This window comes from Leptodactylus fuscus, chromosome 1 (assembly GCF_031893055.1).
Source record: "Leptodactylus fuscus isolate aLepFus1 chromosome 1, aLepFus1.hap2, whole genome shotgun sequence".
NCBI classification, from domain to species: domain Eukaryota; kingdom Metazoa; phylum Chordata; class Amphibia; order Anura; family Leptodactylidae; genus Leptodactylus; species Leptodactylus fuscus.
In genome coordinates this window covers 150612319-150637210 of record NC_134265.1, presented here as the reverse complement: position 1 = coordinate 150637210, position 24892 = coordinate 150612319, and the positions used below count along the sequence as shown (strand labels likewise).

The following is a 24892-nucleotide window of genomic DNA, read 5'->3' as shown; positions in this document are numbered from 1 at the left end:
TACACATAGTATACATGTGTCTCTCTCTATGTATATACAGTATGTGAGGAAACTCTGGCTGGCACTGAGGGCATTGTATTGTTTGGGGCATTGATACAAGGGGCACTGGTGACTCTATGAAACTTACTATGCCACAGCTGCAGGTTTCCCTTCAGCACCTCTATTACCTGGGCCATATACACTGCCACCCTTACTATGCAGGACTGTATCAGTATGGTCGCGTGAACTCCAGCCAACATAAGGGCACTTCACAGTGCGAGCAGTCCTGAGGTCTTATGACGTCCCAGGCGAGCTGTCACTCAGTCAGGGGCAGGTGGGAGGTGTACGGCTCCCGAGCTCCGCACACTACAGCATGTTTGGGATGTTTCCACATGATATAACTGCAGCCATGTATCTCTTCCTGCAGCAGACTTCACATATTTTCTGTCAGTCAGGCGAGTCCAGAGCCTGTACAGGGAGGGGGCGGGGCCAGGCTGTTTAGGGGGGTGGGGCCTCTGGTCCACAGCAAACAGGATTTGCATTCTGAGCCTGCTATGGTCATGTCCCTTCAACTTTCTTAGTGGTTGGGTTGTTGCACCTACAGTTACCAGACACAGATGTCATGTGAAAAGCCACATGCTCTTCCCTGCACACAGCCTCTCATTCTTCCCTGCCTTTGGTGAGCTTGTTGTGTGTGGCAGCTCACTTGCTTCCCATTGCATAATCCAGCCCCCCTCCTCATCCGTGCAAGTGATCAGAAAGAAATCTGGAGCGGTGTGACAGAAGAGCAAGGGGAAGAAAGCTGTGCAGAGCTGCGGACCAAGGAAGGGATGCTTGGCTCACTAGAGGTGCTGCTCTCCGTCTCCTTGAGGAGATTTGGCTGCTAACTCTCCAGCCTGGGATATTCATGAGCTCGCTGAGAGAGAAGTCTGCCGCCTCACTGCCACCATGCGAGGTAAGGGGGGACTTCTAGGGGGCTGCCTCCCAATACTTTCACCCCTTCTTATGACTTTGTGTACTTGGTGATTGCTATAGGTGTAGTCACTATATACTGTGCATAGGTGGTGGATAGACAACACTTACTAGCCCCATAGATCATCAATCTAGAACATGTCCCAGACCCAGTATAGACAAGATCTCAGTGCATGGATAGGGTAAAGCTTATGTGCACCAGAGTCCAATACTTGATGACAATTGTATCAGGATTGCACTGTGTATGGCCATTAGAAGCAATGGTGCTGTATATGGTAGCACTTCCAATCTGCAGCTTGGATCGAATCACTTATGTGGAGGGGATAGTCACTCAAGTTCATGCACTGAGTGGCTAGTAAGTGTCTTAAGAGGGGCTTCCTTGCTGTACCGCGCTCCTCTATCACATCCACTGAGTACTCTAGGTTGGATCTCTCTGTCTGTGCATCCCAATTGAATCAGGCACTTCTTCCAGGTCACTGGCAGCATGATCTCTCCAAGCGGAGACATGTCCACTGGAGCGGTGTGTGGAAGGATGGGGGGACTGGAGATGCGCACACAGACTTGTTACAATTAATAGAAAGCTGGAGTACTCAAGTCGGAATCCGTATTTTGCTAATGGCAATTATCGCACTACCTAAGTGGTCCATAGTTTATGTATATCCATTAAAGGATGAAGGATGCTGCGGCTATGTCCCTTAAAGAAGGTCTGCGGAAGTAAAGAAAAGTACTTTACTTATAGACGATGAAACCTCACAGATAATATTATCAATAAACTTTTGCCGTGTGTTATATGTTAATTTTAACGACAGGTGTCCATGACATAATACTGTTGCATAAACAGTTACCGATACCTATTATAACCAAATTTCTTATGCAAGTGCATATAACAGCGGCGACCCAGCACAGTGCTATAGGGCGACTTATGACACATACGTCTCTCAGGATTGCGACATTTATTAAAAGTGATTATCTAATATTTTTCATCCCCTTTATTTGCCTGGAATTGTGTGAACCACATATATCTATCACGGCTCTTTACATGTCATAATTAACTAATTATGAGAAGTAAAACTAAATGTCTATTTTCCTCTCGATTGAAGGGTTGTACCTGATCACTTTGCTACCAAAGACCCGCCAATAAAACATGATTTTGTCAATAGCCATTGAAAGTTGGTACCCAAAGACAATGATAGTTTGTCCTACACATTGTCTGCATGCTAATTTGAGGAGGTAATGAAATCACTGGCCATTAGTATTAATGTACTTTACTATTATCAGGTGACTTTTTCTACTACAGAAAAGTTGTTAGCTCCTAATTAAAAATCTGGGTCCCTCACTTATTTATTTCCTACCAGCACATTCACAATAGCAGCTAAAGATGCTGATCTGGCACTTATCTCTGGAATAATGCATACAAATTAGTGTGAGGTTGCTTAGTTGAAGGGATTTTGAAGCAATTATAGTAATAAAAAGGATATTTGGATTTAGCGATAATTGTATTTTTGTTGCTTGGCTAAGGAAAAAATGACTTGCCAAAGGAGAGGAGAGGAAAATAGAAGGATGCTTCCAGTGGTCACTGCAGACTTTAATTGCAGAGTTGCTGGATATGTTACCAGTTGAATATAAGTTTTGTCCTTGATCAATAGGATGGCAAGTAAATTGGTTGTCAAACTGCTGGACAAGATGAAAGATCTTCTGAGGCATAAGAAGCTGAGGCAGATTTATAGGCAGGGGACTCTGTAATAAGTGCATAGAGGGACAGAACTTGTTCTTCACTGTGTACAGTGTCTATCTAGCTGCAAATGATCAATCCAAATCTAAAATAAATCTGCTCTACAGTGACAAATATATATATATATATATATATATATATATATATATATATATATATCTATCCCCAATATCGTCCAAGATGGGTGGGTCACTGTCACATGAAGGCAACATTTTGATTGTTTGTAACAATTGCTCCTCTCTGATGTACCTTTCCATCCTCACACAAATCTCTCTTTTTGCTGTGTGCAATCAAGTGGATTGTATCAAAAGCTTTGAACTCACATTCATCCACATTTTGATCTAGGGCCAACATCAAGGATTTTTTTCATAGCCAGTGGAGTTACAAATACTGTAGAAGGCAAAATGTGATACTGCTTGTTATTGTTCCTTGTATTGCATTTTGCCCAACATCAATCATGACAGTTTCTTTGGCATCAAAGCCAAGTGATCATGTCTGAACTCCCCTGAATGGGAATGGTGAGAGAGATGTGTGGCATGGTAATAGGTAGACATGGAGAGATAATGTAACTCATTTACACTTCTGGGGGCAGCCACTCCTGATCTCTGGTGAACCTGAGGTCCATGGTGTTGAAAAGTAGATGCTGGTTTACACTTCATTCATAGATATGAATCAAGGTAGTTCTAATACTGGATGTCAATGAGGTCGTCCATTTAGAATTACAGTAATCATACACTTAGGTGCATTGGCTTGGGTAATGCTGATAAACTAGGAATTCTAAGGAGAAAATAAAGTATTAAAGTAATTAGAATGGCCAACAACCATTGCCATCGCTTGGTTAAGTTAGTAGAATGAGTTATACAAAACTTCTAAAAGTTCTAAAAGCTAATATTTGTGCTACCAACAAAGAGGAATAATAAAAAGTAGCTGTTTATAAGAGCAAGAAATGGGATGAGCTCTATATAAAGGGCTTTGTTTATTTTCCATTTTATTTAATTGGGGTTGTACTAGTCTAGTACGACAATTTCCTTTTACATCCACCCAAAAGAGTGGAATTTTTTCTGCAGATGAACATGGTGTAGAGGTATAGTTTTTAGAGATATAGAGTTTATTTTTTTCAATCACCAAACAACTCCAGTGGTTTTACAAAGGGCTGCAGGTAAACTAACTACATCACGTTAACTCGGAGAGCTATCACACTGTGTAAACTATGCTGTCTCAAAGGGTTAAATTACAAGCTCAGTCCTGCTACATCTATTTTTCCGGTAAGCAATAGAACATAATATGGACAACCCAGACAGTGTTATGTAAGACTGTTGGTTATTCACATCTATGAAAGGTGTAGGACTGTTCTCTGTTTACCCAATTATTTAATTCCCTTATAAATTTATACAGTATCTGCACTGATACCCTAGCGTCTACTACTCCGACACAGGCAGCAGCGTAAAGATACATCAATATATATATTACTGTAGGTTGATTTTGGATCATACGATAGTACATACACATGTGACATAGCTAGTAGGACATAGTAGAATATGGCCCATATCATTTTATGTAAGCTTCAATAATTCTATCCCCCTTATCGTGACCAATATAATAAGGACAGTTTGAGAATGTCAGGGCTTGTTTTCCTGGGACTCTATACCTATTACAGTATTATTTTACTACAGTGTAAAGGCAGAATTCAATCTAAAAGCAAGTTTGCATAACACCTGAAAGTACAAGAAAACCTAGATTAGTCACATTTTCTCCTTTCTGCTGAAATAATTGTGTTCAAAGGCCTAGCATTCACAAGCTATCTTACAAACCGATACTCAATTAATATTTCTATTAAATGCTGCTTTGGAAAACAGCCAAAACCAAGATGTATATCTTCTCAGCAATTGCACTGACAAAACGTATCTGTTCTAATGTATCCCAGGCTTCAAGGATATAAAGCATAAGAATATAATCCCGAAATAACACAGACCCTGATTAGTGTGATTTTTTATAATGATTTCAGTATAGCACTGCTCCAGTGAACATCATAGTGGTGTATTCAATGTTGCACTCTGTCTGACAGCTTCAGCTAAACCAAGCGGATGTTCTCTAGTAATAGGGATGAGAACATTTAACAAGACAAAAACTATACAATCATTATTGGGCCCTTTCATAAAAACGGGAGTATTAGGATATCATCACAGCTCGCCAACTTTATTAAATGGGTGAGCTGTGGCGATAACAGTAACATTAACATATATATATATATATATATATATATATATATATATATATATATACACTTTATGAGGCTATATGTTCAACAGATATATTTAGTGCAGAACACACGTGTACATATTATCACGATACTGTGTTAATTGGGTGATATTGCATATTATTTTTTAATTATTATTATGTATTGAGTGTGTTTAGTTTAATAACTAAATACACAAATTGAATTGTAAATGATGAGGCCCATAGAAATATTTGCCTATTAATTTGTAAAATTTGTATCATTTTTTAATTAATTCTATCGTTAGTAAATAAGCAGGATTTAGGATGAAACTATTTTTACACCCCTGATAATTGCTCATTATTTACATGTATCCAGACTGCCACACACCTTTGTCAGCCTTAGTGAGTTGTTTGCTGTGCCCTGTTTTCAGTCCATTATCCATCTCGTGTAACCCTGTCACTGCTGGGAGTCAGTGAAATTCCTTGTTTCTCCAACTTACTGTATAGTTAAAAAGAATTTAACAATTGCTCTTCCCTGTGTCCACTGGATAATGTATTCCTCTCGTGCACGGATTGAGTTGCATTTGTTATCATGTGAGAAGAGATAAGCAAGTGTATATAAATTTTATATGCAACTTGCATAATTAATACATCAGCACATTAGTCATTTATAACATGGTTTCCCTCTACATTATTGTTCCACAAGCTAGAGTGTTATGTTCATATGAAGCCAGGTATGTGATGACTTTAGCAGGTAGATGAAAAATATAAAGCCATATAATTTGCATGGTAAAATAATACAAAAAATCTTCTTAGAAATTGTCTTTGTTTAAGTTTAGAGGCAATGTCATTCGAAACTTTTGGCAGCTGAGATGAAAGATATTCACGTCGGCAAGTTTTTTTTTAAATTATATTAATTCCCTAAAAAAATATATGTTCCAATTCTTATCCTAAATATCTTAAAAACAAGTATACGAGTTGTATAAAAGTTGGCGCCTTTGTTCTTTTTTATGGCTGGACGTTTCAAACAGAACTGATGAGCATCAAATGAAAGTGTCTTTCGCTGCCAAATAAATCAATTTGTTTCTTTCAAATAAAGCAGTGAATTCACCCTAGACAAGGCTTGTGCTCTCAAACTGAAGGATGTCTGCTTTGTAGCTAAAGACAAAGGAAGCACACAGGAATAAATATTGATTGAACTAATCATCTGATGAATAGGAATGAGCTTAACCAGTACACCATTATAATGGCTTGTGTTAACTAGCCCCTTGCGTGGCCCATATGCTGCCCTTTCAACCCATGACCCCAGCAATTCAGTGTATATAGAGAGAAACCACAGGTGTTATAACGGCATCCTGGGTAAATGAAGCTAAATAAAACATTTGTGTAAATAAGAGACAATAGAATAGTTACACTCAGTTCTCCTAAGAACAACATGATGGGCAGACAATGACATAGACATGGGCCATGGTGATCAGACCATGACTGTGTGACAACCTCTTTCAGAATCAACGCCGTAAATGAACACTTCCAGACTGGCTCGAAAATACACTGTCTGGACCAATGAACAACCGAGTTCTTCTACTGTTTATTGTCTGGGCACTTAATGATGGCCTTTTCTCAAAAACGGGAGACTTTCATAATCTACATAATTATGGATATTTTAGGTTGTTTGTCTTTTTATGCTACTGCCATAGCATCATAAAAGAAACATAAACTGGGCCTGGCAACCATTTTGAAAACATATATTCCTTACGTTTTTCTTTAGAATTAAACTATAATATGTGGAATGTCTAACCAATACATGTTGATGTAAAATGAAGTTCATATGTTACCCCTAGAGAAGGTAAGCTGCAGAGATACATGTGTTCCACTTGCTCAGGGTTTGTGTATTGTTGTGATGGTATAGTTGTAATTCCTATATGCTTGATGGTCTGAAGTGTTATTAAACTGAGAGGTCAAGTTGCTTGGTAACCCGTTTCTTTATTGCAGGTCTGACAGACCGTTATACAATGGGGGTATTGTTAAAGTATGCCCAAATAACGGCCCTTCCAGTGTGGGCCTTGTATGTTCAACACTTGAAGCCATAGATTGGGATCCCTGTTATCTTATCAAATTCAAAGCAATAACTGGATGTTGGGCATGTAGAAGCCCTTTAAATTTAACCCCCAGAGTTTTGCCACTGAAGACTGTCCAGACCATTTACATAAACGTACCATATGGTTTTGTTTTTGACATTTTTAGGCATCAATTATAATTTTTATACTAGGAAATAAATTTTTTTATTAAAAAAATGCATGGTCTACAGAAATGGCACTCTCTCTGCATTACTAAGCCATTGACTATGAAATTATGAAGACATGAAACCTTTGACTATCAAAAGAAGAAAAGATAATTCTACTTTGTACAGTAGTTCAGTTATGGTAAGGTCACGTGGCTAGTTTTTGTCAGACAAATTTTTCCAGCTATGATCCAGAACTTTCATGATGGGTAATCGTGCACATTGCCAGGACGTACTTGCCACTGTATTGTACACCCATTGGAGTCATTTGTTAAAAAGAAGAAACAGAAAGGTCATGCAAGGGCATGCTACTATTTGCAAAAAACAATCACCAAAAAAGGCAATTCACACAAATAACATTCATTCAAAAATAAAATTAAAAAAAGTCAAAATGCTTCACAAAAGACTGAGTGGAGATTTATTTATATAACCAATTAATTAGTACATTTTCATTAATGATTAAAGCATGAGTGTGGTATGGACGTGCCATGCATCAAAATTAAGGAAACTGTGCAAATCGACACTTCATAACATTATTAAGAAGTTACTTCCATTACAAACCAAACAGATTATCCAAGAGATTTAGACCCTCTGAATCATCCATGTCAGCCTATAGACAGTTTTGTATCTTGTGTATGTTTTTTTTTTTTACTATAATGCGCCTCACACTTGGTGACATGATCTCCTTGAATTGCTTGCTTCTGTCCTATTTATTTCCAATAAATTCTGCAGCTTTTTTTTATGCGATTCCTTAATATTTAACACAAAGTACCGCCAAACTGGAATGGTACTAGATAGTGTTTTCCATAAAGTTGTCTTACTTAATTCCCATGAATACTTTGTAGAGTGTGGGTAAGAACAAACATACTTTTTGACATTTTCTTCGAATTTTGAAAAACAGAATTCTAAGATCTTTTGCAGCAAATAATCTTCGCTATGCTATATTGATGTATGATATCCATTTTGATCACCGCCCCAAGAGTATGGGAGCAGTTTCCTAGGTCTGTGGTGGATTAAGAAATATTTCCTTTTTCTGACAGAAAATCATTCCCAATAAAACATCAATAACTTTGTAGTAAATGTATGGCTCAATCTGAAAATTGTGAAATGTAGAGCTTACTGGTCTTGCTATACTGCAGACATGGATGGTCTTCCATCCAAGTATGCATGTCAGACTAGATTGATAAGAAGGACCCAACATTGGTTGAGAATTTATAAGTTTAGCATTTTATAACATATTATAATGCTTGTAAATGTTATATGCTTGTAAATGGTATATATATATATATATATATATATATATATATATATATATATATATATATATATATATATATATGTGGCTGTTTATGTGAAAAGGGCCCACACTGTCGATATGGAGTTCTTGGTATCATTGTAACGGTTATGGTGTAACATTGTCCGAAACAGCAAAAAAATTTTTATTGAAAGCACAATTGACATATTTTTAAATAAAATTTTTGCATAAAAAAAAATTGTGATTTTTTTACCCAAATATGTTTTGGACTATTTTCTCTATAATTAGTATCGACAATCTGGGCCCTTTTCACGTAAACAGCCACATATATATATATATATATATATATATATATATATATATATATATAATTTTAATTTATTAATATGCAAATGTACATGACAGTGCGTTAACAGCAAATCCATGTCGCCATTAGAGCAAGAGAGGGATGCTATATGTCTAAGTGCATTAACCGGCTAAACTTGTGAAGATGCAACACATCCATGTAATGCAAGTCATTTGTGTTTTATGTCTCTTCCCAAGAGCACTGATGTTTATATGCTTCTATAACTTGCTGGTGAGAAATTTCAACTATTGATTTTACTTCAGCTTCTCCATTTTCTTCACTCCTGAGTTTCTTAACCTTCTCAAGTACCCCGAAAAGGTCAGATTTTAAGGATATTCCTTTATGGTCAGAAGCTGAATAATTGCTATGCCAGTCAATCATTCTTATTCATAAGTCGGGGTATTGTTAGCGTATGCCCAGATGACGGCCCATCAGGACATAGAAGTAACATTTCTTTACACCTGTATGTACAGCATTACACCGTGTTAGACATTGGACAGCCACAAGTATTTTCAGATTACACCACTAGAAACAAGTCATTGAGCAAATTAAAGCTAAAAAAGTGAATCATTTTTGATATAGAGAATATGTCAGAACAGTACAGATTCTAAAGACTACATTAAAATAAAATTCCCATCCTATAGTATTTATTGTATACCTGCAACCTCATCCCTTTATTCCAGGAAGAAGGGTAGGTTGTTTCTTCTACTTTCCAATTATGACTTACGGAACTATAGTCCCGTACCATTGTTTGGTAATGTAGTAATAGTGACTACAAGGAAAAGAAGACCAGTATTGGCTTACATTATACATAAGGAAGGAGTATGACGCTAACAGCAGCTAGATCCCTCTAGAGCAGGGGTAGGGAACCTTTGGCTCTCCAGCTGCTGTGAAACTACAACTCCCAGCATGCTCCATTCACATGGGAGTTCCAAGAACAGCAGAGCAAGTATGCATGCTGGGAGTTGTAGTTTTGCAACAGCTGGAGAGCCGTACGTTCCCTACCCCTGCTCTAGGGCATAGTGATATGGCATATAAGTATAGCTTTTAATACATATCAATAAAAGTGAAATTTTAAATATGTCCCTGATAGTTACCTACCTATCTCCCATTTTTGTTTGTGATATGGCATATAAGCCCTTAATTGTATCAATCATTTCCCATAACTTTTCAGAAGAACATTTATCATGTATCTCCATTACTATCATCACTTTTCATACACTCTTTTTCATATTTTTTTTTTATGTTGCAGTATCTTATAGTATAACACATACTGTCAGTGAAACAGGATACTATGCAGAGAAACATGTCATAGCTCTTATTATCCTATGGGCAGTCCTTCAGCTATAGCACTTACTGTACGTTCTGTAATATATAATTATTACTAGCATTTACTATAGCTCTCTCTCAACTTAAATGAACTTTCACTAATTTCTTAGCTGGACATATACATTAAATATTAGTCATAGTATTCTGCTCATTTAGTCCAAGGGCAGGTGTTTTTTCATGGTTTTTTATGTACTTTATGAAGCCAAACAAGGAGAGGATATCAAAAAGTGAAGTAATACTTTTCCTTTTTCCTTTATCACATATGATCCACAACTGTTGTGGGCCTGACTGGTCTCCCATATATCTTATTAGGATAAATAGGTGCCCAGTTGGAATTCAATCTGCCTGATTCCTCTTTCCCTCAAGAGCTCTCGTCATTTATTGAGAAGACATGCAAATGGTGAAAAATTTAGTAAATTGCCATTTTAGGTATTTCTAGGTTTCAAGCTAAAAGTATTGTATAATATCACATTAATTGTATAATTTTCTGAATCTTCTTGGGTGGGCCTGTTACATCAATGACACCCAAGTGTTTTCATTTCCCTAGAAACTTATATTCTGGATCGTGAGGTGGGAGAATGTATAACTGATAATAAAGTAGACATAAAATATACATCTGTTTTGAACCAGTAGACTGAACATACATTTTCCCATAGTAATGTTTTTTTTTATAGATGTACAGTGATGGTAAGTGTAAAATTGCAAGCCATGTCATGGATAGGTCATCGTAGCTTTATGTCTTAGGGGGCGTTCACAGTACTGCCGTTGTTCACCCAGGGGTATCTGTCCTAAATGCTGAGGAAACTGGACAGGGGATGGCTTGCTGGCGGACAGCTTTAAAACCCAAGGTTTTTAAAGGTGACCACCAGTGTCCGTATGCAGCCTCTCCACCTTCAAACCATTTTTTTTTGCAAGGATACAGTGTCCTTGCAGAAAACAACGGTTTCCAGGCCCCCTTATGGTGCTTGAGTGATAACATATAGAGATGAGCGAACACTGTTCGGATCAGCCGATCCGAACAGCACGCTCCCATAGAAATGAATGGAAGCACCTGTGACGCCGGCCGGCCGCCGGCAAAGTCAGCGTCACAGGTTCATCTCTAATAACATACAATTATTATCTTCTTACTTCATCTTTGACATGAATACATCTTCATTGATGAGATTGGTTGTGTTGGCCATTTCAAGTGATCGTTTCATGAAGACAAGCCACTTCTATATTATGGCATACAGGCATCGTATAGCTATATCTTCAACTTTATTACCAAGAGTCGTGAGCCTGTAAGAAAGAGCTACACTTGGTCTGACAGACCTGGTAGGTTGACCATATATTCAAATCTCTAGCACTGTAGATGCAATCTATGGGTAGATACAGCATCTCCTGGCAGTAACAATTTATGGGTTTCCAAAGCCAGATTAATGGTCATCAGCCGATCACCTGTCTGTCTTAAAATGGCTTATTGCCATCAGGCAACCCCTGTTATACAGTATACATGGATAGATAGATAGATAGATAGATAGATAGATAGATAGATAGATAGATAGATAGAGATGGCAAAATCTGGTTTCAAAAAACCATAGTGTTTGCAGTCGCTTGAGGATATATTGTACCGTACAGCATGTAAAGAATAAAAATCTGTATGTTCTCCAACTATGACTAGTTAAAGGAAGAGTTTTAAACCCCTGAGTAAGTAGCAAAGGGGATTGCTGCCTCTCCATCTGTTGTTTCCCATGATGTTGTTTGATACATCATGCAGAGAGTATAGTTCATCAACAGTTGGAGTGTTATTAATAGGCTTCCATTGTTTTAATTGCCATCCCTCAGTCTCCTAAATGAATACTTACATCTTTGTGATACATCCGCTCTTCATATATTTTCAGATACAGATACCTTGTAATATTTTTAGTGAAAGCAAAGAAAAAAATCAAAACTATAAATTATGTATTTCATTATTCTGCCCCTTGGAGACATGTCCCATAAAACATATTTTCCAGATCACCAGTTTCATTCCCTGACCACTTTTTGTAAGTGGAAGGGATGTTATAAATACTATCTAGAAATAGCATATTAATCTAATTAATTTCCTAAAAATATCATTACTGTGCATACTTGATGTTGTTCTAGGTGTTCACAGCAGCAGCATCTTCATGTTTATGTAATTTCAGTTTCGGACAAAATCATTTTGAAGTTTTTTATATCATGGTAATAGAAAGTGCATAAATGTAACACGTAAAACATAACAGATATAATATATAGAATCTTAACTAGACCAATCCAGACATTATAAGCCATTAAAAGCATATCTAAAAGCATATCTTCATTTGCTATACTTTGTTTCCTACGTACTTTTCACTGAACGGAGTTAGCACATGAATAGCGTCTTGAAATTTACAAAATCACCTTCCTTTTAAAAAAAAGTTTTAACCATGCAGCTAAATATTTTATGACTTTTATAGTACTTCATACTGCCTGAATGGGAGAGACCCTATCCAGTGTACGTCACTCTGACACAGGGCCTTTATTTTGTAGTCTGCATTAAAGAGCAATATACAGGATGTGGTATATATAAACTAAATACAGTACAAGTTTCATTGTATGGAAACCTATTAAAAAGAGGCAACTGCTAATAGTGTGCAAAAGAATATTCTTATGTGATATGTTCCTCATGAGAAAATTGAGAAAAACTGAACATTTGCCCCAACTACAAATTATCCATCTAAGACTGGAGAAAACCGTGATATATTCATAATGGATCCAAAGGAAATTTTGACCAGGACCGCCTTTTTACAACCATTCTCTATCGTAATGTAGATCTTCTATTCAGAATTGTCAAGCAACCAATCCTGCGATTGCCCCACTTCCTTCCAGCTTGACAATGGGTATAATAAGGTAAAGTTGAGCTTCTTCTGGCAAATCCATTCGTGCTTTATTTTGAAGACATGGCCACGAAGGAGAACACGTAGGCTGTTACTTTTAAGCAACTTGTTTGTTGGCGAATATATATATCATCCAAATAAAGTTTGAATGGATTTCCCATGAAATTCTCCACTACTTTTTTTAAAATCTGTGTTATGAAGGATTTATTACACTTATAATTCTATGAATTTGGAGACATTTACAGAGCAAACATGATGCGTACACTTAAAGGATGTGGATTGATTTCACTTCTTGTATTCTGTGTATAATGGAGTCATTTTTAGACGTTATAAAAATAAGTAAAACCTTGAAGCAATTGTAAAATGTAGTAGAAATGTTAAACTTCACTGGTAAAAGTCAGTGTAAAATGAATTGAAATAATGATCTCTCTGGGGATGATTTATCAAATAATGTTCCTGGTTCATGCGGCCAGATACTTGAATTGGAGTTGCAGCAGGAAGTCCTGTGTTAAGCTGCGCCAGAGTTTGATTAATCACCCTTGGTGACTATGTACAGAGAGAAGATGAAAAGGAGGCTTCAGTTGTGCAACATATCAGTTATGTCACAGACCATAGATGGGACTTATAATAGGAATATGTGGCATCATAAACATCCTCAAATTTTTACTAAAGCACATATTTGAATACGTCTTATTTGCATGTGATTTTGTTTCAATGTCCAGTCCTAAGTGCACTATGGCTTATAATCAAGATTATAAGAATAGATTGAATGCACAATAGATTGTAAGCTCTCACGAGCAGGGGCCTCATTTCGATTGTCTGATATGTTGATTTGTCTTTCACCTTTTAATGTCAAATACTGTCTGTTCTTGTACCCTCTGATTTGTAAAGTGCTGTGAAATATGTTGGCGCTATGTAAATAAAGCTATTATAATTATTTGAGGCAACCTATCACACCAATTTCATGTACTACACAGCCTTCATTTCTGAACAAATACTTCTAGAAAATGTTTAGATTTATACTGGATGTCAATATCCCAAACGCCAGTGATCGTAAGTTATTGAAGTATTGAGTCTGCCATTTTTACTTTTTTCTCTTTCAGAGAAAAATTAAGGCCATTAAGTATGCCTGCCTTTGTGTCCACTTTTGTATGGCAATGAGTGGATCTGTTATCAGACTATGTCTCCCTAAGTAGGGGCAGCTTGCTATGAGGATGGGACCACTCTCTTATTAACCGAAAACAACACCAAAAATGCTTTCTCCTTCCACCTCCTTCTATCTCTCTCAGTGGTGATTGGCTCCTATCTATATGGGGGGATGGAACGCTCCCTCATGAACAGATCACACTCATAAACTGTGGGGTTTGCCAGACTTTGAGACTGATAAACGTTGCATCTGTAAAGCAGAAGGGGAGCTCCCTACTGATCTTCTATTGATGACATATCCTACAATAAGTTTGGATACACTCTGTAAAGAAGAGGCGTAACTTAAAGCTTCTGGGCTTCAGTGCATCTGTAATGGAGCCCTTACTTAACATGTTCAAACTAAATAATATTAGTTACCAATGTTATTTTGTAGGGAGGCCTTTGAGCCCCCTCAAGCTTCAGGGCCCAGTAGCAATTGCTACCTCTGCATCCACTATAGCTACTATAGTTTAAAACTTTCAATTAGTAAATGTTATAATTGTCATATTGGGAAAAAGGTACATATTCCTAGTGTAAACATTAAGAATTAGGGAGCGTTCACACTACCGTTGGATTCCGTCAGCAGTGTCCGTGGCTATTGTCCGTTGCAAGATTTTAGCAATGGACACTAGCTGGTCCGTCTGAAATTTCCATTCATTTCAGTGGGATTTTATTTTGTGTCCATTAGTGTCCGTTCACACCCATGTCTGTTTTTCAAGCGGACAAAAAAATCCTAAATTCAGAACTTAGTGTCCGGTTAAAAAAACGGTTTCCCAGGGGACAGACAGAAGACACACACGGGCGGTCACCCAAAGCTTGAAAGCTGACTGCTGGGTTTCTGTCTCCTGTCCAGTTTCACGGGGCAGAAGACGGAAACTGTCTGGATTGGCTAAACTGGAGACCGGGTGCAGATGTGAACCCGGCCTGATCATCCTGTCCGCTGTGTATCCAGTTTTGTAGATGGAGACCAAAGTCGGAGATGCAGAACTTTTGTGTCCGTAGTAAAAAAAAAAAAATTTCCAGACGGACAGCAACTAATCCGGGTTTTTTTAACATTGAGGTCTATGGAAAACGGACACACACTGGATTGCTATCCAGCGTGTGTCCATTTTACAATCTGTTTTATTTCTGAAGCTTCTTCTCTGCACATGCGCAGAAAAAACATATTCAAAAATGGATAGGCAAAACGAACACAACTGGACACAAAAGTACTTATTTTCTTGAGGCATCCAGTTAGCAATCCGTCTAAAAAGACAGATTGGGGTATACTCTTTGGTAACCGTTTCTGGGTGTTTTTTTTTTGTTTTTGTTTTGTTTTTTTAAGAATCAATTTTTTAAAAAACTGTGAATGAAGCAATAATGTCTGTTATGATAGGTGTCTTTTTTTTTTTTTTTTTAAAAAAAAGGAATCCAATGGTAGTGTGAACCCTGCCTTGGACTTGGATATGGATCACAAGGAGATGATGGATATTAATGGATATACTGTTATCCCGTGCTATTTGTGTGAGTGAGTGTGTGAATAGCTGAGCCTTAAAAACCACCTTCAGAAGATTAGTTTGATCTGATGTATTTAGAATTGATTTAGTCTTTTCTGATTACATTTTATTAATTGTATGAATTTCTGTGTACATTTACTATGTGTGTGTGTGTGTGTGTGTGTGTGTGTGTTTGTATGCAACATTGACCAATACTGTGCCTGTGTATGTAACTGCCTTTGCACATTGCTCTATATACAAAATTAGAATTATGCAGCTCAATGCCCATTTAATCCATTGCCCATGAACAGTAATATAGAAGCAGATGGGTGGTTCACTGTGGATTAATTATGTCAGCAGGGGGTAGCTGCAAGCAGCAAAAGTCCAGCATACAATCACTCAAAATACAGAGAAAGTCTCCATTCAATTTTAAGTCATACTTAAACTAGGATAGTGGAGGGTCTATTTTTCGTAATCTGTCATATTGTTATATTTTTCTTGAAATATTTGATTTCAGAATTGTAGCCCCAAAAAGCAAATTCCTACCATTCTAGTATAATAATTTAAATTGAGGGCAAAACTGCAAAAAGGGCAGCATTACAAAAATGAGGTAAAAAAGGAAAAAGGTGGAAGTTATTTCATGTGCAATGTTTTAGCTCCTTATTCAAAAACTTTGTGCATGAGATAAAGACAACCTTTTCTTGCCTCATTTGCAGAGTGCTGCCTTTTTCTTAGTTTTGTGTTAAGTGGATCTTTTCCTATCAAGGATCTAAGACGTTACACCCATATATTTAAATAGGACCTTTCATGTCCTCGGGCACATGTGGTTTTATATACCGCTATGTGCCCTGGGTGAAGAGATATTGGTGCATTTACCGATAGCTCTTCACTGTCAGAAGGGCGTTCCTGACAGTCTACCTGGGAATTTCCCTGCTGACAGTACTGTGTGTAGGGTTATACTGTGAGGGGGCATTCCTTACCACCCAACGATGATGCCCCCTCCTCAGTACTAGTCTATGGATGAGTACTATAAGGGGGAGGGGGGCATTCTTCACCGCTCAGCGTCATCACATCTAGACTGTCAAGAACGTTCTTCTGACAGTGAAGACCTATCGGAAATGCACCGATGGTTGCTCACCAGGGCACATAAGGGGAAGGTGCACTGTCAGCTTTCTAGCGGTATATAAAACCATATGTGCTCAAGAACACGAAAGGTCTCCATGGTGCTACTGTGGATTTTCTATTTTTTATTTTTTTTTTAATCCAGCTATCTATCTATGTATCTTAAATTGTTCTAGGGTAGTCTTTTGGGATAACAAGGGGCAGAGTGGTTTAAAGTAATAAAATACATATCATTCACCTCACTAACACTGAGTCCCTGCACATCTCTGCTTTATCATGCCATCTCAGGACACAGAAAATGTCAGTAAATGCCTGCAGTAGTGACTGTGTCAGGGCAGAAACAGGAAGTTGAGACCAACAAGGACAGCTTGGTGGCGCAGTGGTTTGTGTTACAGTTCTAGGTTGAAATCTAACCAAGGACTACATCTGCATGGAGACTGTATGTGCTCCCTGTTTGTGCGGGTTTCCTCCTACTCTCCAAAGACATAGGGATAGGGAATTTAAGTTGTGAGCTCTACTAGGGACAGTGAATCAAGGCAAAATATGTAAAGCGCTACACAATACATTGGCACTTTACAAGTAAGCAAAATAACTAATGGACACTAAGAACATTGGATGGGTGTCAGTGTCCTTTTTCTAGAATATTTTAGTCCACAAAACAACCCCTTTCATAAAACAATCTAATACAACAATAATAACATATCTACTCTATCCGATGCTGCAAATAATTTCCTAATATAAGACATATACCAAATATTCCATTAGCATATACCTGTAGAAGCAACATTCCTTAATTATTACATATACAGTACCTAGTACCGTTCTTATATATAATACAGAACAGTTATTTTCTAATACTAAGCTGTTTATGACTTTTTTGTAATTGATCCCATATTATTTTTCGTCGCTTCCCCATCAGTATTCATGAGTTGCTTTATTGCAGTGTGTGTCTTTATAGGCAGAATACAGACTACAGTAAACAGCGTGCTATCTTTTACTCATGGGTCCATTTGTTTTCTCCACTGTTACCTTGCTCCGAGTTCAGACTAAAAGCAGTGAATCTTATGTTAGACATAATAGGAAATTAGTAACACTTTATATATTGTAGTTAGTAGTTTTCTTATGGAAATAAATGATTTCTTCTAGAAATAATCCAACTCTTTCTCTGACAACCAACAAATAAAATTCAAGATGTTAAAAAAAAAAAAAAAATCTACAAGAGCGAGTGAGTGATTAAGACAACCCTACCATATGGCTCATAATCTGCATTATGGTACACAGATCTGTAGTTAAAACCTCAGGAATTGCAATTACTGCTTATGCATAGCAACCTCCATCATTATTAAGCTAACATGTTTTTCTAGTGGCTAAGTGGTAGCTGTAGGTTGTTCTCAGGCCAGGCCCAATTCCATTATTCCACAATTCAGTGGAGACTAAGCTGATGCTGTGCTAGTTAAACACTCACTGTATGACACAAATGTAACAGACCATGCCATTTCGTTCTTGTGGCAAGCTAAGGTTGGGAAGGAACACTTTATACTCGTATTCCGCTGTGATTTACAGCGTCAGTCATAACATACTACAAATATATAGTCTTATGTACCTGTACAGTAATAATTGTAAAGCTTTTAGGAAAATTATACTCAAACATGTAGATCACCAAGAAATTATAAACCTAAACTGTGTATGAAGTTATTCTAAAGAATTCCAAAGTGAAAAACTGCCAGTTTTAGTTATTAGGTAATTCCGTCTACTATATAAGGAGCTGAGCTGTATGGGAATGTTAACATGGTGGAAAGAGAATTAGAATTTGAGGTGGACTTCCATGTCAAATTCCTCTTTCATTTCATGGCTTTTATCCACTCATTAGGCTCAGATGATTGGGCTTAATTAGTGGAGTGCCATTATTTGGAGCAGAATAAGCTGGGAAACCTATGGCAAGATCGAGCAGAACGCTTATTTTTTGAGTGTATCATACTCATCTCTAGAATTGAGGGTGGAATTTGACACTTATTTTGAAATGGAATCCGCCTCTAAATCAGCTCCAAATTTCAAATCCATTGGCAAGTATATGGAGCCATCTGCTACTGGCTTTATACACGCTGCTTATACAGCTGGTCACTGCAGGGTTGGGTGTTGCACCCCCACCAATCTCAGACCGATGACCTGTGTTAAGGATCGGTTATTGATTTGGTGTCTTGAACAACCTCTTTTAAGAAGCACTCTGGTGGGGGGGTTTTTTCCCATTGTTTTTTGTACCTGTTCCGGTATTACATTATTTACTTATATCTTTCTATCCAAATTCTACTCTTCATGTGACTGTCACAATGACCTGATAAAATCTACATGGAATAATACAGAGATCCCTGACTTTCTGCATGATGGACTTCCCCACACAGACTCTCTTCAGGGGGAGACAGAAATTTCTGTCACTAGCTATGGATGGGCAGACAGTTCCTGTCACACAGTTATAATGAAGGACCTCACAACTCCTTATTGTCTTTTACATTATTTAGGATAATATAGAGAGAAGGGGAGTTGCGCTACCTCACTGCAGATAGATAGACTATAATCTATAGCTGCCCACGTATTGCTGTCTGAGGTATCATGTGACTGATAATAGAGCAAAGAAAAAGATACATATAAAAGCTAAGATGTTGTCTGGCACATACAGAAGGAAATTCTCCCAACATGTAGCCAAAAGTAGTGTCTTTTTGGTATCCACATGGATAGTATAACAACTGTCTTGAAAACTATAGTAGTATTGACTATGATTTTCAATACAGATATGTAAAAGTAATAATATATTATACAATAGTCTTCTTTTTTAATGAGGTTATTAGCAGACCAATGCTACAAACCTCACATTTATCAACACTCAGATTTCCAAGGCTTCCAAATATAAGATCTGCCTAGTCATGCAGAGATAGTTTGCATAATTACCTATATTTTTCACTATATAGAAGATAATTTAATGCCTTCTATTTGGAATACTTTTTAGAAAACTATAAAACTATTTAACATCTCCTCAATAAACCTTGCGAAATGACTCAGGAACAGGTCACCATAACTTCAGACTATAATTTACCACATAGGACATTAGGGGAATAAGTAGTCTGAAATTGCCTCCAGAGACTGTGTGGGTGCGTAGTCCTAGCTTTCAGCACAGTCTTCTTCATGAGGAGAGCACAAAGAGGCATGTGATGTCACTAGTTTCTTCTCAACCTGCCTGCCCTCTGCACACTGCCTTAACAAGGAGAGGAGTCTATGAGTACATCTGGAAACTATATATATATATATATATATATATATATATATATATATATATATATACACACTGTAATGACCTGGGTATGTTTTGAGTGCGGCTAATAAGAAATCAGGGTTTTGTATTTCCAATTTTAAAGCACTGTTGCTTATACAGGCATAGGGAATAGTCTCACATTTCTATAAAACATCACGAAAGCTAAAAATGGACATTTCATGTGTGTATGTGTATTTTTGTTCCTGTGTGATGTGTATGCATTTACAGCTGTATATATATTTCCGTATTCTATATACCTGTTTGAAAATCTACATGATGTGAATGTGTAAGTATATTTGTGTGTTTATGTCAATGCTTATGAAAATAGGTGTGTATTTGTGCCTGGTAGTATTTGTGCATTTATGTATCTTTGTGTTTGGTACGTATGTGTGTTTTTATATTTGTGTGTATTGAATGCTGTATGGTATATAGGAGCATGTGCCTGTGTAATTGTGTGTACATGCATGTATGTCTTTCAGTATAGAATGGAGTGATAACTCTTTACCCTCTCATTCACACAATCTGATGCTCTGTTCTCAGCGTTTTTTTATGTTGATCTGAACAAAGAAGAAGCGATCCTTGTTTAGTGGTTCATTTCCTCCAGGGACCTAATTTAGCCATTAAACTATTGTAGGTTTAGAAAGAGGAGGACATAGAAATGGCAGAGGTTTGCTCAGTATCGATGCTTAGGGGGCTAATTCTTCATAACCTTCTGTAAAATTCTCTCAGAAACAGCTGATTCAGGGAGTCAAGAAGAGGAGGCTTAAGACCAATTGCCACAGATTACAGTGTATATGGCTATAACAAAATCACAGAACAAAATTGGTTTCTTCAACTTCAAAGGGGTCTATTAATCAGTAAGTATCCTCCAAAATCAGCTGAAAATACAACCAGCCGTACATCCATATTGGAATGGCTGCAAATAAGGAAGGAGATTCTTATATTTCTATTTAACTATATTGATGCATAGGTAAAGGGTATATTGTTTAAAGAGCATCTGTCAAAAAATCAATAACAATTGTAATGTAATGCTTCTTGTTACTCTTCTTCACATTGTTGCCGTCTAAAGCTTCATGCACACTTGTATTTAATATATTTTAATGCACAGTGAAGGTGACTGCAGATTCTCAATCCTACATTCATGATCATGGGTAGACAATTATAGGGTAAGAAAATCTTGAATTCAGAAGGTCCTTGACCTCTGTAGGCAGACCCATAGAGTCCATGCAGTGAGTTGTGCAGCAAATGACTGTTGAACATCTGAGGCAACTTCACTTAAAGGGACACTCCACTTAGAATTGAAACATATACCCTGTAAACACTTTGTGCTTCTTGCAGTTTCTATGTATTCCATATGTAAAAAATTCAGACTGTCAGTTACTACTAAACAGTGTAAATACTGGTCTTTCGTATATATTGCTCTGCCATATTAGAGTTCATCAGGGACAGTAACCATAAGGCCACAGTAAAGCACACTCGAGCACACCTAAACTGAATACCAATACATAAATTAGGTAGAATTAGTATGACAGGCAATTTAAATGCAGATAAGGTTATGAAATACCATAATGCCACTAACCTTATTATAGGGTCAGTGGCCACTAAAATAGTGGACAATGTGGTGAATAGTAGGCAACATAGTTGTCCAGAATGTAATAAGACTATATCACACAGTGCCTCAATGGTTAGCACTGTTGCTTTTCACCACTAGAGTCCTAGGAAAACATCTAGGAAACAAAATGCATGAACTTTGTATGTTATTCCTGGGTACTCAGTTTCCCCCCCACTCCAAAGCTATTTAAATTGTGAGCCCCATATGGGACAATGTTGACAATTTCTGTAAAGCAGAATTACCACATTAGGAAAAGGGTTGCACTGATATCAAGAATAACATTTCAGCAGACTGTCATCCATGACAAACATATAATACATAAAATATACAAGGTAAAGCCAAGGTATACTTATCCTACCACCTTGTTCATTCTGCAATCCATGCCAGGGATCCATATAGGGTTATGTATTATGGGAGGTGTTTTCCTTGCTCAGTATGGACTATGTAGGGACCACACAATAGTCTATTTTTTATATTTAATATCCCCTTGTTATGAATAAAGATGCTCCAGAATTGTTAATCCATGGGGGATGTGAGTATTTACTAAAAGTGACAGATTAGGAGATCTGACATTTCCTCACCTCTCTGGCAGTGATGCAGTGCTACCTCCTTGCAAAAACATAAAAACACCCTGCAAAAAACTGTCATTTTCTTCTTTTTTTTATATACAGTAATTATGTTAACAATCATCTGAATTGGTAAATTACACATTTTTTTTAGGAAACAAAATTGTTTCTATTGTACAAAGCCTTCCTTTCACCCACATTTTGATTTCTTAATTTAATTAAAATGATCAATGATCAGTAAGATTTGGTTAGATTAATTCATTTCACACTTTGAAAAATAACAAGTATTGTAGCTTAAGGAGAGAAGACACTGTATGGATTAGGTCATTTGGATAGATCATCAATATCAGATAGGTGGTAGTCTGACACCAAGCATACCGACCTATCAGCTGATGTTTCTACACATGCCACAGAACTAGAAGCAGACAGCTCTGTCCACTGTGTAGTGGAAGCTAGTAACAGTAATGACTTACTGACACTGTGGATAGTGACATTATACAGAGCTGCAGCTGCTCTTGTCAGCTGACATTGATACTGACTTGGCAGAGGTGAGAGGCTTCTAGATCAGGTTATATGGTGCTCTCTCCCTAAGGAGTGACAATATCCCCTTAACCTGATCTAGAAGCCTCTCACCTCTGCCAAATCAGTCTTCTCTGTGCCGGGCTGAAGAGATCCAAACAGATCTAAACAGCTGTCTTCTGCTGAGAGACTGACTTCGTAAAATCCCACATCATTGCAGCAAAGGCTTCTGGGAAGGTCAGGCATGATGTTAAAGGGAGCTCCCCTAGTGGGCTGCATGACAAAGGCACTGTCTCCTTATATTAACATCATGGGAGACAGATTTGCGTATTCTTCCCATGATCCCTCACAGTGGAGCGCAAATGGCTTAATAAGTCTCCACACACCTATATGGTGGTCTCTCCCTAAAGAGTGGCAATATCCCCTTAACCTGGTCTATAAGTTGGAATATACATACTCGGGAGGTGGGGTAGATTTTTTAAGATTACCATTAATTGCTGAAGTGCACTGAAAATAGATGGGTCAAAGCTGCCTGCCACTTCATAAATTTAGCACATAAGTAAACCTATTGGCTATATGAGGCCCCTTTTGTTAAACCCCACACAGTTTTTGTTGACTTAAAAAAAAATGGCATGAGAGTAGTAAAAGAGCAGTGTGCCAAAATCTGCAACTTTTTTACACCTGAAAATGAACACAATTTTCATGGTAGGTTCTTTCCTATGTTCATTAACATTAAGTATTAATGTTTTTATATGCAGATTGAATAGAATACGACATGAACTATAATCTAGCCATGACGTTAAGACGACACTCCAGCATAATTTTTTTTAGCTTATGTAATGTAGTCTTGGAGGGAGATTCAAAATCTGCTGATGCTGTCATCCATGTCCATTCCCTGTACTTATGTCTGGTGTATGCACCTATGTCTAGTGGCTGTACCCAAGTCTAGCACCTGTATGATATCTACTAGCTGTAGTCATGTCTATTTCCTGTTTCTGCTAAAATTTAAAGAGTTAATACTAACATAACCCTTCCAGAATCTTACAATGTGAAGATGATGCCACCAAAGGCCATGAAAGCTGCACCAACTGCTGTTCATAGCATTGGCGTAGGTAATGGATGCATGGTGACGAGTGTTGGGCGAACCTTGCTAACCTTCACCTGACAATTTCATTTCAGTCTGAATCGGAACTGCTATCATTATTTTCTGGGGTCTCTTCAGACTCCAGCGTGTAATAAAAGGAGGACCAGGAGAGTTGTGGAAATATGACAAACAGTCATACCTCTCCTAAGCTCTGTTTCTGCGCCTGGAGCTATTCCTTGTCATATTCAGCCTCTTCCAACCACCTGCATGACATCAGCGGTTTTGGGAGACTGTTGAGACCTGTCACAAGGAGCACAACAATTTCATGATGCTTAGTGGTTCAGGTTTGGCTAAACCTGAAATTTTTGGTAAATTAGTAACAAACTCCTCATTTAACGGTGACCTGACTGTGAAAAGGGGGAACATAGGGAGCAGATTATGTGAGAATCAAAGGAAGCATTAACACGGAAAAGCTGCGACAAAATTTGAGGTCACGTGGTAGTTCCCAGGTAGCAGGTAGAAAACTCCTGTTCACGCAACAACCAATGGTCAAAAAAATCACACACCGACACACTGTGGTTTATTGAAGAAAGTGAACTCAAGATAAGGAAAGACACCGTGAGTAGACAACTATTACTAGTAATATAATGAGTAAAAAAGATTTAAAAAAAAATCACTGGAATGTTCCTTTAAGAAGCAGTAGCAGTCTTTTCTGAATGGTTGCCCTTTGTCACTCAGGCATTTGTGTCCAGTGGAGAATCCTGATCTGATTTTATTCATTATAATATGGAAGAAGTGATCTAAATGAAGATGTATCCCTGAACATGATGGCATCTCAGTTGCGTGTCATCCTTTCTATGTTGTTGGTTAAGAATAAGCAGTAACAACAAAAAGCTTGTCATCTAAGCTATTTAGATATGTGCGATTATACCTGACATAAATATATAACAATATTGTAAGAGGTAAAGGGAAATTGGAATGGGATGTAGGGAAAGAAAATGCGTGGGGCATGGTTTACATTACATTACAGTGTACACA

The 24892-nt window shown here is 37.5% G+C and overlaps 1 protein-coding gene across 1 annotated transcript in view; it reads left to right on the top strand.

Moving 5' to 3' along the window:
* Nucleotides 1-510: 510 nt before the first annotated feature.
* RORB (RAR related orphan receptor B) overlaps nucleotides 511-24892 on the top strand; it is a 173029-nt gene continuing 148647 nt past the window's right edge. Inside the window, exon 1 of the mRNA XM_075279051.1 lies at nucleotides 511-934. Within this exon, the coding sequence (XP_075135152.1) occupies nucleotides 928-934 (7 nt within the window). The 5' untranslated portion in view covers nucleotides 511-927. The remainder of the gene's footprint in view (nucleotides 935-24892) is intronic.